At 34.2% G+C, this 19,964-nt stretch overlaps 2 protein-coding genes and 1 pseudogene across 2 annotated transcripts; 2 read left to right on the top strand and 1 right to left on the bottom strand.

Moving 5' to 3' along the window:
- Positions 1-1,263: 1,263 nt before the first annotated feature.
- LOC128159515 (uncharacterized) lies at positions 1,264-8,050 on the top strand (annotated as a pseudogene).
- A 447-nt stretch (positions 8,051-8,497) lies between these two features.
- LOC128159503 (ATP-dependent DNA helicase Q1-like) lies at positions 8,498-10,030 on the bottom strand. Its single transcript, XM_052822621.1, has 2 exons — positions 9,408-10,030; positions 8,498-8,950 (listed from the first exon to the last, which is right to left on the bottom strand). Exons 1-2 carry the CDS (start codon positions 9,842-9,844, stop codon positions 8,632-8,634), a joined length of 756 nt encoding a protein of 251 aa, XP_052678581.1. The 5' UTR covers positions 9,845-10,030; the 3' UTR covers positions 8,498-8,631.
- A 5,408-nt stretch (positions 10,031-15,438) lies between these two features.
- On the top strand, positions 15,439-16,985 carry LOC128159513 (serine/threonine-protein kinase PknD-like). Its single transcript, XM_052822636.1, has one exon. It carries the CDS (start codon positions 15,616-15,618, stop codon positions 16,468-16,470), a length of 855 nt encoding a protein of 284 aa, XP_052678596.1. The 5' UTR covers positions 15,439-15,615; the 3' UTR covers positions 16,471-16,985.
- Positions 16,986-19,964: the final 2,979 nt, after the last annotated feature.

Below are 19,964 nucleotides of genomic sequence, written 5' to 3'. Positions count from 1 at the left end.
TTCACAGAAGGAACAGCCAATTTTTCAATATTTTAAGGTTACCATGGTTACTATAACTACTTGAAAGTCTGAGGTTATTACCCATATATGGAAGAATTAGCTATACCTTCTATGCAATGTACTGAGAAAACTGGGAACTTGCAAACTTGCTGTTAGTGAATAATTGAGATTTAGAGAGAAATTAAGAGAGAGAGAGAGAGAGAGATGTAAACATAATTGATACAAGAGACCCATGGATTACACTGCTCCCCTGAGAAAAATTAGCCATAATAAAATCAGCTTTATGGAGTCAAATACAAAATATTTGGACAATTTATTAGAAGAGGTCAAGTATAAAAATATCTTAAAACTTGACCTCCCATTGTGGCCCCCACCCTAACCCTGGTACCCTACTTTCAAATCTGAAAAAACTTGAATCAACTATATCTGAGGATGCTTCCACACAAGTTACAGCCAATTGGTTTCTGAGAATATGATTTTTAGAGATTTTTCTCTATATATCCCTTAGTAAAAATTCGACCCCCTCCATGTGACCCTACCCTAACTCTGGGGATCATGATTTGAACAAACATAAATCTACACTACCAGAAGATGCTTCTACACAAGTTACAGCTTTTCTGACCAAATGGTTTTTGAGAAAGAAATTTTTAAAGATTTTACTCTATATATTCCAATGTGAAAATTAGACCCCCATTGTGGCTCACTTTACCCTGAAGATCACTTTTTGAAGAAACATAAATATACACTATCTGAAGATGTTTCCACATAAGTTCCTTTCCTGGCCAAACGGTTTTTGAGAAGAAGATTTTAAAAAAAATACCAACACACATTAATAATTATTTCAATAATTCTTAATTACCTCCTCTGAAAAGATGACGTGGCCCTTCATTTTAACAAACTTGAATCCCCTTTTGCAAATAATGCCTTTGGCTAAGTGTGGTTAAATTAGACCCAGTGGTTCTGGAGAAGTCTAAAATATAAAAAGTTTATGGACAGATGGACAGACGCCCGACAAAAAGTGACCAGAAGAGCTCACTTCAGCTTCCAGCTTAGGTGAGCTTAAAATAGTTTCTTTGGGTGATTCATATACGTGCTATGAAGGTAGCATCGTCGGAACCCACGGGTTTTCTATCCGTTACACTGCTTTCAACCCGTGGGGGCAATGCTCCAAAGACGCTCGTGTCGCATAAATATTCATTAGTTTAAAACAGCCAATCAAAATCAGTGTTATATCTGTGTGGAACTCTTCTGTAAAGAAGATATCTTTAGTAAAGAAGCATGGCTGCGGCCATAGTATGCAGGTTGTGTTTGGGATTTATAACGGACAAGAAGTCTTACAGAAAAATAGAGTCATTGAAATCTCTAGAAACACAGTTGAATTATTTAAATTTAACGAGTCCAGGTATATTATGTTGTTTTTGTTTCAACAAAATCAACAAATTAAACAAAATAGATCTCGACCTGCGCACACGAGTTGAAAAGTTAAACGCCGAAAAAAGCCAGCTAATCGGTGAGCTCAAGTCTTTGCCAGGTTTTTCGGTAAAGGCTGATACGCCTAAGAGACATTCTGGGAAACGAGAGAGGTCTGTTGATACCCCACAATCACAACACAAGCCAAAGCGCCCTCTAACGAAAAACTCCGTTAAAACATGGAAAGTCGAGGAAGGAACTAGTTTATAGTACTAGTAGTACATGTTCCCCAGTGAAATCAGAAGTTTCCACAGCTCTCACGTTTACACTTTCACATCAAGAAAAGTCAACCCAAACCAGAGTGGCTGAAAACGATTTTGAAGTCAAGGTAAATAATATTTTAGTTGTTTTTTTTAACTTATACATGCACATTACATGAACTATATTACTATAGTAAATTAATGGAATGCATACATAAAAGAATATGAACATGATATTTAATAACAAAAAAATCAAATACTACTGGCGAAAGACCAAATCTTGCCATTGAAGTATGATATCTCACCAGTACAATGTTATGTCACAAATTTACACCTATTATTATTTAATATTATAGAGGTGGTGAAAACTGGTACTTGGTGAGATTAGGTCTTTGGCAGGTGGTGTAACTTAATGGTTTATATGCAGTATGCAGGGGACATGGTCCTGATTCATGAAAGATGAAAATACTTTGCTTTGTGATGAAACAATTGTATTTTCATTTTAGGTTATCGTAAAGTATAAGGGTATAGAGCGAGTCAGAATAGTACACGACACAAAATGGAAGACACTGGTTAAACAGATCCTCAACAACAATCAGGCATCTATGAGAGCATTATCAAAATACCAAGATGTCAAAGACGATATGCTAAGTGTTATTAAAAATCAGATAAAAAGTGAAATGTGTGAATTGTCAAAGAAAAGGAACACAATACTGGCTACAGAAAATAAGAATCTTCTTCACTTTGATTCACATAAACTATCCAGTGTTTTAAAAGACAGAGCACCATATCTGTTTGATATTCTCAACTGTATAGTGAAAAAGAAACACTTCATTACAACTGCAGCATCAGTACTTCTATATGGACACAGCCAAAGATTATGTCAACTTCAGTACATTGTGGGTCTCTCATTAGACAGATGTGGATTGACAAAAGAGGTGAGAAATTAACCACCTGTTGTGTGTAGGTTTTTAATATATATTTTTTTAAATTTTGAGAAATATTTTACTCTATTCTTAGAGTATTGTCAAACTATAAATGTGTCTATAGTAGAGACAATCTCACTGGATAATTGAGTTGAAACTTCCAGTGAAACATTAAGCTACAAATATATTAGGGTATATACTACATGTACTTGCAGGATAACCCAGAATAGATTCTAATAATATGTAAATAAAAAAAATATATGTCATTTTGACATTGCAGGGATTACAACTGATGCATGACCTGGGTATATGTGTGTCCCCAAGAAGTGTCCTTAGGAAGAAGAGGGATCTTGTTGCAGAGCAAAAGGAAAAAATAAAATCCACTGTTACTGCATATGTCCAACAGTGTGAGAAATCAGCTATCAGTCCACCGCCCCTGGAAATGAAATCTTCCTCTTGCCTTGAAGGTGAGTTCTGTTTTCTCTGTACAAAGTAAATTCTTATTTTCTTGAAAAGTATTTGGGTTTTCACCATTTATAAGTCATATTTTCAGCTGTACAACTATATGAATATAAACTAACCAAATTTTTAAAAAATCTACTTTGAATTAACTGTTTTTCAGTTGTGAGTATTGGTACATCAAGTGCGGCATGTGTCCAAAGATGTGAAGAATTGACTCTCAGTCCACAGCCCCTGGAAGTGGAATCTTCCTGTTGCCTTGATGGTGTGTGTGTTTTCCAAATTTAAATATTTCTTTAAAAGTATGAGTTTCATCATTTAGGTTAATTCTTACTTTCAGCACAGCTGTATCAATGATTAACCGATTTTAAAAAAAATCTACTTTGAACTAACTGTTTTTCAGTTGTGAGTATTGGTACATCAAGTACGGCATGTGTCCAAAGATGTGAAGAATTGGCTCTCAGTCCACAGCCCCTGGAAATGGAATCTTCCTGTTGCCTTGATGGTGTGTGTGTTTTCCAAATTTAAATTTTTCTTTAAAAGTATGAGTTTCATCATTTAGGTTAATTCTTACTTTCAGCACAGCTATATCAATGATTAACCGATTTTAAAAAAAATCTACTTTGAATTAACTGTTTTTCAGTTGTGAGTATTGGTACATCAAGTACGGCATGTGTCCAAAGATGTGAAGAATTGGCTCTCAGTCCACAGCCCCTGGAAGTGGAATCTTCCTGTTGCCTTGATGGTGTGTGTGTTTTCCAAATTTAAATTTTTCTTTAAAAGTATGAGTTTTCCTCATTTAAGTTAATTCTTACTTTCAGCACAGCTATATCAATGATTAACCGATTTAAAAAAAAATCTACTTTGAATTAACTGTTTTTCAGTTGTGAGTATTGGTACATCAAGTACGGTATGTGTCCAAAGATGTGAAGAATTGGCTCTCAGTCCACAGCCCCTGGAAGTGGAATCTTCCTGTTGCCTTGATGGTGTGTGTGTTTTCCAAAATTAAATTTTTCTTTAAAAATATGAGTTTTTCTCATTTAGGTTAATTCTTACTTTCAGCACAGCTATATCAATGATTAACCGATTTTTAAAAAAATCTGCTTTTAATTAACTGTTTTTTAGTTATGAGTATTGGTACATCAAACACGGCATGCGTCCAAAGATGTGAAGAATTGGCTCTCAGTCCACAGCCCCTGGAAATGGAATCTTCCTGTTGCCTTGATGGTGTGTGTTTATCTGCTTGTTTTCCCTAATCAAACTGATTCTTATAAATAATTATTTTTTAAATGAGGATTAAAAATTGTATCATTTCAGCTCTGGGTACTGTTGCATCAGACAAGAAAGTGTGTGCTTCTGGTGAAGTTGAAAATCAGGAAAAATTTGACAGTTCAACACTGGACTCAAGGAATTCTATTGATGGTAAGTGATGTATACCGGTATATTGTATTAAGTACCGTAGGTATTTAGCAATAATTCTTCTCATATAATAAAAAAAAAACCACACACACAGCAAAAACCCTGATAAATGCAACAATAGGATTGTGTCAATGAGAGACAATATTTAGATGTCATTGTACGTGGAATTCCAACTGAAACTCTGATTGAATTAATTTGTTTCAATACAATGTTCATGTGAATTCATTCATTGTATTAAATGTGTTATAATTACAGATGAGTCCATGTTAAAGACTTCCATTAATTCTGAAAAGAATCTACCATCAATAGAAATGTTAGGAGACAACATTGATGTTACCATAACACCATCTAAAATGACATCAGATGCCCAAAGAAAAAGTCTCCATTGGTTTTTGGTCATGATGAAACTAAAAAACATAACTGTGAAAGATATGGATGTCTCAGAGGTGTGTTTATGTTTGAGTCAAGTACATGTACTTTCAACATTTTAAATATGCTTGATGCATATTTAATTTGCATGTGTTTTAGATTATTTTACATTTGAATATTTTCTTTTCTTTTTTTTTAATTTAAAGCTCAGGCATGAGAAAAATATCTCAACCCTGCCAAAAGCATGCTGGATCCCAGACAAATGTCAGCAGGAATCACTGAAGGAGAATATAAAACATCACATCTCCCACATTCTTCTAAAATATGTTGACTTTTTAAAACCTGTGAAAAGTGTCGTTCCTCCTTATATTGCACACAAGTTTATTGAACTAACTAAGACCAAGTCTGTTTTTTTGAATTGTGAGCTGATTGAAGCTAGTGAAAATAGTGCTAGTGGCATGATTTCAATCATGCAGCGTATTCATGAACTTTCAGTTCCACATGCCAGACAAACGGACAAAAGAGTTATTGAAAGGGTTGTCTTTGGTGGGGATGTACTGACAAACGAAAGGGCTTTTACAGCACAGCAGAACATGCAACTGAACAAGTGTGATGTTGACAAACTTGTAGGCCTAATTCACCGTCCAGAGGGTCTTCACAGGGAAATGAATTTTCTTATCGTAAGTGGAAGAGATGTTCATTTTGTTCTGTTTCTTGATTTTATCTTTTATTGTTTTTATTACTGGTATCTGCTTGAATATCTCAGTCATATCATATTGAAAAAGTTTATAATCATTTTTATTATATCTGATATCAAATTACCACTTCAGACAATTTTTTGTGTAAAGAATTTAAAATAGTTATGTTGTTAACAAAATGATTATTCCAGCATACGTAAACTAATTTAGAATTTTATATATATTCAAACAGATGCCTTTTACAGTTACTGATTTTGTGTTTTGTTTTTGTTTTTATTTTTTAAGTTAAAGTATTATGCATGCATTGATTTGTTCTTTACATAATTTCCAGAGTTGATTCCCAGATTGTTTCTTATATGAAGAATGATGTTCCCGATCCATTCCACTTGACGACATGGATATTATCGTGCTGTATTATCTGTAATTATTTGTATTTTATAAATCTGATTAATGCTTGTTAATGAATGCAAGGCTAAGTGTGTTAAAATCTTCTATCCTGAAGCACATAATGAAAAGACAATAAATTCTGTTATATTATTTTCTGTGAAAAAAATAAAAATGATGATGTATTAAATGTACCACAGTATACATTTTAATAGTACGTTAAAAATAAGTGTGACAAATTTCATTTCTACAGGGAATTTATCAACAGTTCTACACCGACAAAAGTTCTTCAGACAAAGGCAGCCTGTACCATCTGAGGAACCTGATCAATAGACGGAATGTTAAAGGACCTGAAGATGTGACGTCAAACTTTAGGTACATGTACATTGTGTCACTGAATAATTCAGTATCAATATTTAAAATGATACATGTACTGTATCAGTGATGCCTTTATGTAAAAGTACTTATGCCTTACAATTATAATTTAATAGGTCCCATCAACAGTTTGTTGATGATGTTACAGATGCATACATAGTGGGGACTTTTCTAGACAACATGAACATGGAAGCCCTTTCATCTGTGCCAAAAGATTTGCCTCCATTTTCCTTGCTTTATAGTAATGAGCAAATTGCCAACTGGTTATTGAAACAAGTAGACGTAGTTATGGATTGTTTACAACTGAACAATTTTTCAAGCTTGAACTTTCTCCATGATGAAATTTCTAAACTAGACAAAGATGAGTCAGTTCTGAATTCAATGATGTCAGAGACAGGCTATGCTTGTGCTGTCTGTGGAAAAACATACTCTAGAGCAGCTTGGTTCAAAAAGCATCTGCAAAAGAAACATGCTTTTGTCTTCTCAGATTCTGAAACATGCAAGTTGAAAGTTAATCCTCTGCACTCTTTCCTTCAGATGTCACTGCTTCTTAGAGATACCATTGATTCCTACAAAATGGGAGATGGCGACAGGATTGTTAGGAATGCGTACTTTGAATGGTTATATGCCTCATCCCTTCACCATACTAAGTATACTGTCTGGCTGTGGAGAATGATTGCTTATGTCGACGCTGTTTTATCTCCAGCCGAAAGTGCGGAATACAAATGGAATATGACCGTGAATTTGAAAGGTGGTATCCAAAATAACATTCCTAATGACAATTGTGTTGAATTACAAGTTGGTAATATCAAACGGCAACTGAATACTCAGGGATCTAACAAGTCTTTCCAATCAGCTCAGAATATCTGCATGACAACTCAAGTTGTGGAGGACATTATCGAAAATTTACGAAAAACTGTTAGAAGTGTAAAAACTAAACGCATAAGACCAGATGTTGACAAGACAGCTGACATTGAAAAAATGGTTGAATATCTCAGAAAATATGGGTGTGTTAAAGATATGAAATGGGACAATTTTTCATCTTTTCAAGCTCCCATTAGTAAAATTGTACCAAAAGATTTGTTTGAATGGATAAACAGACATCAAAAAATTGCATCAGTATTTATGTAAATTACTACATATATATCTTGGTCCCAGGACTTTTGTTGTGTTTGTTTGCTTCAAGGTATCGTTCAAATTTCCCCAATTGGATTATTTACTGACCTGGGTTAATGTTAAAGAATGAGTCCTTATTCTTTTATATTACATGCCTGGTATTTACATATGCAGCGATATCAAATTATTTCTTCACTTTCATACAAATTATTTGTATCTTATGCAAATTCACTGTACATACATGTTATTGTGTAAACTGTGCTTTGCACCGGCAGTATGTCAACTGGAAACTTGATTTTCTTCATTCTTATCAATGGAACAATATTATATTTCAATGTAATGCCATTTTACATAACTCATGCCATTGGTTCAACAGTATTTTGAAATATTTTTGCAGTTATAGCATTTATGTATCATACACTTTATTGTAATAAATAAACAACATTTATATTTAAAATTAATTGATTTATTAGGATGACTGAATTCATACTTTAAGATGCATAATCAATGCTTTGAAGATTAAACATTCAATTAAAACATTCCCTCAACGGAGAGGAGTGAAGTATATTGTAATATAAATCTGACGGTTACACAAATTATGTTTTAACAAATCAAAATTTACAGAACTAGTATTACACTATAAGCATGTTTTACTGTACATATATTAAATTGTTAAGTCCTCAAAATCAAAACAATCAGACTCATCAGAAGATGTAGAAACATCTGACAAAACAAATTCAAAATAAGGGTGCTGAAAATCTGAACAATTATTGTTACAATTGCACAACTTATCACATATATCACAACATAAATGTTTAACACATGGGGACGGTTTAGAATTATAAGCATTCAATAGACACTCTCTTCTACATTTATCGGTATTGGTAATATAATTCTTCATATCACTATCTAATTTCTGACACTGTCTTCCATTGAACAAAAGTAAAGCCATCGAAGTTTTACCATCCCGCCCTGCTCTTCCAAACTGCTGTACAAAAGCATCCATGTCCTTTGGGGGTCCATAATTTATAACATGATAAACACCTTTAAAATTAACACCCATGCCAGCAGCACTTGTAGCTACTAAAACTCTAATATCACCATTTGGATCATCTAAATCTAGTTTGATATCCTCTTTAATTAATTCTGGGGTTTTAGAATGATGCATTTGAACATGTCTTATTTCTTCCTTTAAATTAAGTCTTAATGTAGTAACTAACTGTCCACAAGCATTAATAGAAGTACAAAATATAATAAACCTTGGACACAATTCTTTCTTATCTTTAAGTAACTTAATAAGAAAAAAAAAATTTCATCCTGTGGAGTAGTACTCTTAATCTTTTTAAGAAAAAGTTTGATGTTTTCGCGCTCTGGATTGTCTATAATTTCATGGCAATTCTTCATGCAGAATTTCTGTTGCAGTTTCTTTCGTGCGGAACTGTTGGCAGTAGCCGTCAAAAGAAGAATTGAACGTAGCTCGCCCAGCTTTCCATACCACTGTCTGAATGGCTCATCATAATCATCACTGTCTCCCCTAAAATTTAAAACATTTTCAATTGAAATCAAGGCGTTAGGGTGTAAGGTAAAAATTGTCTACAGAAAACAGCAGTAAAATATATGTCAATCATAAATAGTGTCTTTGTTAATAATTTCAGTCATTAATGACTGGCTTTAATATGATTGTTGTCAACCTTCTATCCATTTGGCAGTATCCACATATACATCATTACTGTATACATTTCAAAAGGCAAAAATCATCAATATATCTTGCTTTTATTCATCTATAGAATAATACCAAGACTGAATATGCATAGCAGTAATCCGAGATTCCCCTGACTCTCCCCCGCACGTCACTATAATAGCGGGGGTTAGAGTCAGAGGAATCTCGGATTAGCATAGCAGGCGCAACCATTAAAGTTGATTTAAATTAATATTTGTATTTAAATACTTTAAATTGCCAAGGTTAATTTAAAAATTGACTGTAAGCCTACCAGTGGAGAACTGTGTGTGCCTCGTCAATGACTAGTAGCCTTACACGCTCTCCTGCAGGACCAAGAAGCATCGCTCTCCATTCGGGATTCCCAACAACAGCCTCTGGTGATGAAAATAGAAAGTCGTACTCTCCCCTTTTTATAGAATCACTTTCTTTTCCGTCTTTGCCAATATAAGTAGCCGAAAATCCAAGCTCGCTTAAATAATCTGTCTGCTCTTTCATTATGCTGATTAACGGACATACTACGAGGACGGTGCACAAACAATGTTGGTTTTCCTTCTTAAACATTGGATTAAATGTCTGATAACAGAGGGATTTTCCTGCGCCAGTTCGTACACTCAGGAAAACGTCATTTCCTTTTATAAGATGCTCTATCGCGGCCTTCTGAAAGTCTTTCAGTTCTTCGAAGTTAAAAATGCTCTGTGCAGCAGCCATGTTTACAGTCGATGCAAATGCCGTATCTTACGAGTTTTCTGATTGGCTAGTCACTCCGAGCAGAGCTCACCGGGACCAATGAATTTCGTTTATTTTCTCATGAATAATTTTTAGATACGAGCGTCTTTGGAGCATTGCCCCCACGGGTTGAAAGCAGTGTAACGGATAGAAAACCCGTGGGTTCCGACGATGTGAAGGTAGAAATCATTGCAGAAAAAATTACAACCTGCTCGGTTATTTATGTTTTTTCGCTGCAACGGTAGCTACTGTCACAACTGCATGTACCATCAAAGAAAGCATTTCATTTTTTTTAAAAAATAATTTCAGAATTTATAAACAAAAATTAAGTTAGAATTTCATGAACATCTTAATTATTACTGTATTGGGATCAAATAACACTTAGCTTTAAGGTACAAACCTCCCAATAAAAAGTCCGTAAATTCTAAGCTGGCTGTGATGTAACTTCCCAGCTATTATTATATCTCCAGGGTCTGAAAAATGCAAAAAAAAATTAAGTCATATGGGAAAGAAACCGAAATGTATATATATTTAGTATGTTATCTTTATTGTAGCCCTAGGACGTCGACTGCAACATCAATTATATATGTCGATTTCTTGATGATTCAATTTTTTCTATGAAAATCTAGCGTTGAAAATTCAAAAATATGAAAGCTGCATATGCACTTTTGATCCAATAATTCACCAGTAAAATGTATGAGTTATCTTTTTTTGACTATAATCACTTAGATTTGTCTGATGATCAATACACCATATTAAAATTCAGACAGGCTTCTAATAAAGAATCATCTCTGAGTTTCGGTCTTCTATATAATCCAATGTGAAAATTAGACCCCCCCCCCCCTATTGTTGCCCCACCTTACCCCTGGTGATCATATTTCTAAGAAACTTTAATCTACATTACCTAAGAATCATTGCTTCAACCACACAAGTTACACCTTTTCTGGCCAAACTATTTTTGAGAAGATTATATTCATTATATCCCCTTGAAAAAGGATGTGGCCCTTTAAATTAACAAACTTGAATCCCCTTTACCAAAAAATGCTTTGTACCAAGTATGGTTAAATTGGCCCATTGGTTCTAGAGAAGTCTAAAATACAATCAAAGTACTGAAGGGGGGGGGGGGGGGGGGCTAGCGAAGTATCTTTCAATTTCAATTTCAATTTCTTTATTAACCAATTAAGGGCCCTCAAGGGGCAACATGAAGACTGTTGACATACAACATCCAATGAACATAAAACATTCAATAAACATATACAAGAGGGAAAGAGCTGGATGATTTAAAGAACTATGACAGACATGAACAATTAAATAGTATATATGTATATATATATATATGTATAATTATGTATGTTTCCATACATTCAATATAGTGTCTTCTATATATTTATGTTAAACACCATACATAAATATGTCAAGATACAAATGCACATACAAATTTGAAATAGTTTATCATATGATTGAAAAATAAAAAACCAATATTTGAATAGGAAATACAAATTAAGGCAATGCCTTTTGTAAAAATTTACCAACAGAGTTTAATATATCTAATTCTTCACAGTTTAGAATCCAAAATAATTTTTGTTTATCTTCTAAACTAGTAAAATGTTTTGCTTTAGATGAAATTAAATCAAATAGTTCCTCTCTTTCTTTTGTAAATTTGCTGCATTGGATAAGAAAATGTTCTTCATCTTCAATTTTATTAAGTGTACAATTTTTGCATATTCTTTCTGTTCTAGGTGTGTTATTATATCTGCCCGATTCAATAAAAAGTCTATGCGCTGATATCCGCAGTCTACAGATTGGCTTTCTGTATTCAGGTGATATAACTTCAATTTCAATCCTAATTTCCTTATTTTCATATTTATTTTTTACATGCTCCCAAAAAAGTGGAGGGGGGGGGGGGGCAACTCCGTGATAATTAAATTTTTTATATGTAAATTTTAAAAAATAAGTTGCTGCGAGAAAAAGTGTGGGGGGGGGGGGCTGCCCCCCCCCCCCCCCCCGGTCCCCCTGATGCTACGTGCCTGCTTAAGTATAGAAACTTATCACAGCATCGTTCAAAATATTGATGAATGTACCTACATGTAAATTTTCATGCATGATTTTTTGTGATTCTGTCAAAAGCATTTGCAGGCATCGGGGGGGGGGGGGGTACTTTTTTCATGTAGCAAACTTTTTTTTTAAACTTACATATAAACAAGTTCTTTACAATCGTAATTTGAAATACCTTCAATCAATCATTAACAATTATAATCCTCAGGTTAATAAGATCGGATGCAACTAAAGTTCGTATATATATGCGTCCCTTAATTTAGAACTGACTGACAGATAATTAATTAGACAACTTTATGAAGTCTAGAAAAACTGAGGTTGTGTTTCATTTCTTATGACAGTTGTATTTTATAAGGGTTATTTTTTTTCTTTCTGAATCATACTGCCTTACCGTTATTATATGGTCATGATTTTAAAAAAAAGTACGGGCAAGTAGCATCGTTTGGCAAACTTATCCCAATAGTTGAACCCCCCCCCAAAAAAAATAAATATATAATCATAATACCAATATTTCCCTATAATTTTGTACCTGTGGCCTCCAAAAAGGGGGGGGGGGCAGCTTCTTAAAAAAATTCTTATGCGTGAATTTAACAAATAGTACCCCCCCCCCCCCTCCCCGGGCCAATGCTACGTGCCTGAACTTGTATGTCAGCATTGGAACCTCAAAAATCCATAATTTCCGTTATGTAGCAACTTAATCCGATACCTTTTTCACTTTGTGTGGTGACAAAACCATGGAAGTGGGTTATAGTTCATTTACAATCTTATTAATCTAACGTAGTGCTAATGAGGTTATCCAAAGCGTCAGAAAGGACCTCTAAAACCTGAATGATATATAAATTCATGACAACAAATGTAGCTATACATGTATGTATATGTATTTTTCAATGACAACACACTATTTTTTCTACTGTATATTAAGGTTAACTATGCTGTATGGTAGGAATCAAAAGAAATTCGTGGCGTCAAAAAATGTCCTTTCTAGGCTTGTCCGTCTCGTAAGTCGATGCCAAAATAAAACTGAAAGTCGTGCTATTTTAAACACTTGCTACAAGTTGTATGGACATCGTTTTTAAAAATGTGAAAACAAGACATAAAACATTAAGGACACGATAGATAATTTATTCTTCATAATGTACAAAAGCAGCGATTCTGGTGCAGCAACAGTGGCCATAGGTATCCGCAGAAGTTGAAAAAAGAAGAAATTAGTAAAATTAAAAAGGAAAACTAAAGGCACAAGGCTTGATTGGAAAAAGACCCCCTCCCCCATCCCCCGGTAAAACTTAGTGTGAACATTAATCCTTGGCTAATTTCTTATATCCAGTACAGGATTTTCATGGATATCAAGAACGAAACACAGTTTATGTATCGTTAAGATCGCATTTACTCCAATCTTTAAGCAAGTGTTTTGATCTTCTGGGGGTGAGGGGGGGGGGGGGAGTGTTCGTTAAAAATGTATGGATGGCAAAACCTAAGCGATTCGTGATAAGTGCGTGGTTGAAATGGGCATGGTCACGAATTTGGTAAAAACAAATTGACGATTTTAATGTTTACAATGCTTCAATAAGACATTTTTACTAGTAATTGGCAACCAAAATTTGAGATGTGTGAGTTACAGAGCTTACAATTCTTTTCTATGTAAACAAAGCTTTTGTTTACATTTTGCATGTTGAAGTGAAAATTCCAGTTTTAGATCTATAATGAATATTAAAAGCTAGGAACTGTGTTTATTTATGCTTAAAATGAATAAGAAGATCGACAAATCCTCGAAAAAGATTTTTAACTGCATGGTACATGTATATTGAATCTATGTAAACAAAAACAGGACACGAGCCTTGTTTACATGACAAAGAATTGTGAGCGCTGTATCTTGCTTAATTTTAACTCTGCGACTGACTCTCAAATTTCATTTGATCATTAGAATGCATTCCTAGAGCACTATAAACAATAAATCAGAAAAATAGAATTTGACAGAAATCGTGACTATATGCCCCTTTAAACAGTTCCGTGTGTTACTGTTGCTTTATATAAAAAAGATACCAAACATAAAAATGCTAAAAGGTATAGTATGTAACGCACAATATAATGAGATATAAAGGGGGGCTGAGAAAATGGGCATACTAATTCATTTTGAGATTGGAGATGCGGGTGTTAAATTTATTGAAGCTTCCTAGTCACGAATATGCTCAAACTGTTTTAAAGATATTAGTAAAATTTTAAAGTATTTTTTTATGACACATAATATATATGCGTTAACTAATGGAATATGGATAATTGATACTAAAATTAGAGAAGGCTAGACCTGGCAGCAATCAAACCACTTCACTTTCGAAAGTTGTGAGGGAATGGATAGATTTTTATAGGACTTTTACGCCCTAAATGTTGAGGTACCAATGTAGGATGTTTCGGCACCAACATTAATTTTTTTCTCATTTAACTTTCACTTTATTGACAAACGTGTTAACTTGTTAAAATTGAAATATTTTAATAAGTTTAAGTTTAAGAAATATTTTTTCCAAGGTTAATTTTTTTTTCTTATTACACTGATATAAATCTATGTGTTATTATTATATCTATACTACATATATATGCGTCTAATTTAATTATTAATTACGCGAAAAAATATAAATTAAGGCGCTGCTGTCACAACAAACTTTTGCTATAAATTCTTACTAAAATTGGGCAACTTTAGATACAGGGTATAAATTCAAAAGGAACTTTTAGGACAAATCCTGTTAACATCTTTTTAAACAACACTTCGTTTACAATTTCATAACAAAACACAGGTGAATCCTGCAAGACACCAGACTTAAAATCAAGCCCAGGCCTTTTCACCCCCCCCCCTCCCCCGCATTAACACATAACTTGGAAAGTCAGACATCTTACAGATTATTTTTCATGTCATAAAAATGTCAGCTCCTGTCGCGGGCGGAAACGCACCAAAGTCAAAGGGGAATTCGGAAATTATTTTGCCTCAGCTATGCCACCTAAATAAATCCACCCCTGCTATATATAAGTTAATCACGTGACGATCGATCACAATTAAAGGCCAACAAGACCAGGAAGAAAAATACCGATATCGCCATTGTGGACTGTAGAGGTTTGTTTCTTAGTCAGTAACTCTTTTCAAAAAATTGAACAATTAAATGAAAAGTAAAATGCGTTAAAAAAGGCATAATAACCAAGAAACCCGCGAACTATTGTGCACTTTCATAATGCAAGTTATATATTAAAAATTAATTGAATAATTTACTCAAGTATGGTATAGTATTTGTGATTGATTTTTTTTCTTCAGAATATTTCTTAAAATCCCATCAAAGTGCCATGACATTGGACCCTGAGTACAGCCTTCAGGATGTGGTACGGTGTCATCTCTGTGAGACCCCGGGCCCCCCCCTATGAAATGTGCCATTTGTAAGAAATATCTGTGTAAAGCCTGTGAGGGGGATCATCTCTCTGATCTATCCAAAGAACACAAAGTGGTGCAATTTGAAATGAAAGGATCTTCATTGGACTCCAATGAATTCAGCCGTGTCTCTGCCTACAAATCCAGGAATGATGATTTCAGAAGAGTGCCTCCTAAACTCACAGTGTCCTTACCAAGTTTTACCCCTCAGAAGATCAACAAAGATCAGCTTTATCAACAGTTTGGTTCTCTGTCAGCGTCATCTATCAAAACAGAAGAGCACGGCTACACCATGGAATTTCCCGGTGCTGAGTCCTCTCCCCTGGACAGACCGCTCATTGATGTACCACGGATCATCACACAGATAGACACCGAGTATAGAGTATTACGCAGTGTGTTCTGTCTGAGTGATGAGGAGATGTGGACGTGTAGTTATGATGACAACATCATGAGACTGTACAACCTCAGTGGGGAACTAGTGAAGTCAGTCCAAACCAAGTCAGGGAACGGTCCATGGGACATAGCAGTGACAAGGAGTGGGGATCTAGTTTATACTGATTACAATGATAGAACTGTGAACATAGCGAATAATACACAGATACAGACAGTGATCAGACTACGGGGGTGGATACCTCACGGTGTCTGTAGTACCTCCTCTGGTGACCTCCTAGTTGTCATGGACAGTAATGATGATAAACAAACAAAAGTTGTGCTTTACTCTGGCTCCACAAAGAAACAAAGTATTCAGTACGACGACAAAGGACAACCTCTCTATTCCTCTGGTGGATACAATAAATACATCAGTGAGAACAGGAACCTAGATATCTGTGTGTCAGACTATTGGGCCAAAGCAGTAGTGGTGGTCAATCAGGCCGGGAAACTCCGGTTTACCTACACTGGTCCTCCTTCTACTACCAAGGGATCATTTAGTCCATACAGCATCACAACAGACAGCCAGGGTCGGATCCTGACAGCAGACAATAACAACCATCGTATCCACATCCTGGATCAGGACGGACAGTTCCTCCGCTACATTGACAACTGTCATTTACAGAATCCATGGGGTTTATGTGTGGACACCAGAGACAACCTCTTTGTGGCTGAGCACTACACAGGTAAAGTGAAGAAAATACAATATAACATGTAAACAAACTGTCTTTATAATGTTCAAACTATTTGTTTATTTATTTACATGTAACATTAGTGAAGACATCCATATTACAAATGAAACAAACCGTGTTATATAATAATCAAATGGTTCATGATATTGAATTACATTTAAATAAAGTTCTCAACTGACAACAGCTAAATATTACATGTAAATAACATGAATAAATTAAACTTGTTTGATAACATGTTTACATGTCAACAATCTGACTGTATTACATCTTGTATGTGAACAAACTACATGTACCTGTATGTGTTTACATTATATATGTCAACTTACTGATTGTTTTATGTATTGGATGTTAACTGTGTTTATGTATTGGGTGTGTTGTCAACAGACCAAATGTGGTACATATTTGATACTCCAAACATTGCGTGCAATCAAACGGAGTGTGTAATATTATTATATTTAATATATGTTAAATTTGAATACAATGTATATTGTTTATATGTGTATATTAAATAATAAATGTAAATAAACTGTATAATTATAAAGTGTGGTTGATTACATCAATAACATAGGCTCTTGACATTACAAAGATTTGTTTTCTCAGAGGTAGAAAGTTCTCCTAACTTTACACTGCTATATAAAAAAATTACATCATATAGTTAAGAATACCATCTACCACTGAGAAGAAATATTTGTATTGTCCAGTGCTTAATCGGGCCTCAATTAAAAAAAAGAAATGCTTTCGTGTTTCCATGTGTCATGTGGGTAAGAAGACAATGAGAATAGCAGAAAAAATAAATCGCTCTCAATCGCCTTCGATGGTTTTATAATTTTCAAAATTGATCGTTATTGTCGATCAGCACGTTTCACAGAAGGAACAGCCAATTCTTCCATATATAACAGTTACCATGGTTACTATAACTACTTAGAAGTCTAAGGTCAGCCCTTGTTAGTCCGTATTTATCAAAGTTTGGATTATTTTGTGATGGATTGTAACTTAACAACAAAGATAGCACGGACTGACCTCAGACATACAAACAGTTGTATAAGAACCATATATGGAAGACTTTCCTGTACCTTCTATTCAATGTACTAATGTACATGTACTAACTGAGAAAACTGGTAACTTGCAAACTTGCCTTTAATGGATAACTGAGATTTAAAGAGAAATTAAGAGAGAGAGAGAGATGTAAAAACATTTATAATAAATACAAGAGGCCCATGGGCCACATTGCTCACCTGAGAAAATATAGTCATAATAAAATCAGCTTTATTGAGTCATATACAAAATATTTGGACAATTTTGTAAATGAGGTCCAGTATAAAAATATCTTAAAACTCTACCCCCTTATGTGGCCCACACCGTACCCTCAAGGTTCATGATTTGAAGAAACCTTAATCTGATAATGCTTCCACACAAGTTCCAGCTTTACTGGCCGATTGGTTTCTAAGAAGAAGAATATCAAAGAATTTTCTCTATATAGTCCATAAAAAAAATTTGACCTTCTCACCCCAATGTGGTCCCACCCTACCTTCAGGTTAATGATTTGAAAAACGTGAATCAACTATATCTGAGGATGCTTTCATACATTTGCAATTAATAGATTTTCTGGCCAATTAGTTTCTGAGAATAAGGTTTTGAGAGATTTTTCTTTCTTTTCCTACGTAAAGATTTGACCCCCCAATGTGGCCCTACTCTAACCCCGGGGATCATGATTTAAACAAATTTAAATCTACTCTACCTGAGAATGCTGCCACACAAATTAGAGCTTTTTTGGCCAAATGGTTTGAGAAGGAGAATTTCAAAGATTGTGCTCTATACAATCCAATGTTAAAATTAGACTCCCATTGTGGCCCATCTTATAAGATAAGGTAATTACCACCCGGGATCATTTTTTGAAAAAACATTTGAGAATGCTTCCACACAAGTTAAATTTTTCTGGCTGAACGGTTTTTTAGTAGAAGATTTCTTATAAAAAAATACCAACACATTTTTAATAATTCTTAATTATCTCCTCTTGAAAGATGACGTAACCCTTCATTTAAACAAACTTTATTCCCCTTTACCCAAGAATGCCTTGTGCTTAGTGTGGTTAAAATTGACCTAGTAGTTCTGGAGTCTAAAATATAAAAAGTATATGGACAGATCGACTGATGGACAGACAGATGTCGGACAAAAAGTGGTCAGAATAGCGAACTTTAGCTTCTAGCTTAGGTGAGCCAAAAATGGTTTCTTTTGGTGATTCATATGGGCTATAAAGGTAGAAATCATTGCAGATAAAAAATTCATAACCCACTGGGTTATTTATGTTTTTTATCTGCAACGGTAGCTACCGCCACACCAACATGTACCACCAAAGAAAGCATTTTTTTTTTAATTTCAAAATTTATAAACAAAAAGTTATGAATTTTATGAACAACTTAATAGGCTTTATCAGGATCAAATTACATTAGTTTTAAGGTACAAACCTCCCAATCAAAGTCTGTAGATTCTAAGCTTAATTGCTGTGTAGCTAGTAGTTACTTTCCAGCTGTTATTATCTCCAGGGTCTGAAAAATGCAGAAAATTATAAGGCATGGTGAAGAAACCTAATTATATATTTAGTACAATTACTGTATTACACGATTTCATTTTTATTAAAGTCCTAGGACAGCAACTGCAACACCAGTATATTTGTCGATTACTTGATGATTAAATTTTTTCTATTAATAAGAATATCTAATGCTGAAAATTCAAAATATGAAAACTGCACTTCTGATTTTTTGTTCACCAGTAAAATGTAAGAGTTATCTTTCTTTGACTACAGTCACTGATGGATGAGTTATTTCCCTTTATTAGTCTGACGATACCAAGTTGAAATTCAGGTAGGGTTTTAATAAAGAATCATCTTCCATTCTTACTTAACTATTAGTACTTGAAAATTAGTTGATTTTGTGACACTTTACCTATACCTGCATTGTTTATACGTATAAAGTGTGACCCGTTGTCATGGATCCAATGCTTGACCAGCTGACACCTGCTCAGTGAGGACATCCTACTACAGAGAATCGAGTTGCCGGGAGAAAATGCCTTTCAGACCTGTGATCATATTTGGAAATAATTGGTGATAGTTGAAAATAAATTATTTTAAAAAAAAAACACACATTTTTTTTCTTCTCAGTTTTAACATATATAATATTCTAGCAGCTAGAGTTTTTGCAAATTTTTGTATATATCAATAATTGAGGCACCCCCCCCCCCCCCCAAAAAAAAAACAAAAAAAAAACAAAACAAAACAAAACAAAACAAAAAACTAAAAAACAAAAGACCACACAAACAGTGCCAATAATTAATATCAGAAAAGTCATATCATATGAAGGAGACTTAGGCTGGTCAACAAATTAACCATAATATTTGTGCTAAATTTTGAAATATGATACATGTACTTTTGGCTAAATAGATAAACTAACTTTTAGTAAAGAAAATAAATATCCATAAAATCTTTATGGTGGTTAGGAATCAACTCTCCCAAGGATCTTTATGG

This window comes from Crassostrea angulata, chromosome 8, assembly GCF_025612915.1.
Source record: "Crassostrea angulata isolate pt1a10 chromosome 8, ASM2561291v2, whole genome shotgun sequence".
Taxonomy (NCBI): domain Eukaryota; kingdom Metazoa; phylum Mollusca; class Bivalvia; order Ostreida; family Ostreidae; genus Magallana; species Magallana angulata.
This window is presented reverse-complemented; position numbering and strand designations above follow the sequence as displayed.

Coding starts and splice junctions, on each gene's coding strand:
- LOC128159503 (XM_052822621.1), bottom strand. CDS start 9,844: ATGGCTGCTGCACAGAGCATTTTTAACTTCGAAGAACTGAAAGACTTT. Junction 8,951..9,407: donor GCACACACAGTTCTCCACTG/GTAGGCTTACAG, acceptor TTTAAATTTTAG/GGGAGACAGTGATGATTATG.
- LOC128159513 (XM_052822636.1), top strand. CDS start 15,616: ATGGAATTTCCCGGTGCTGAGTCCTCTCCCCTGGACAGACCGCTCATT.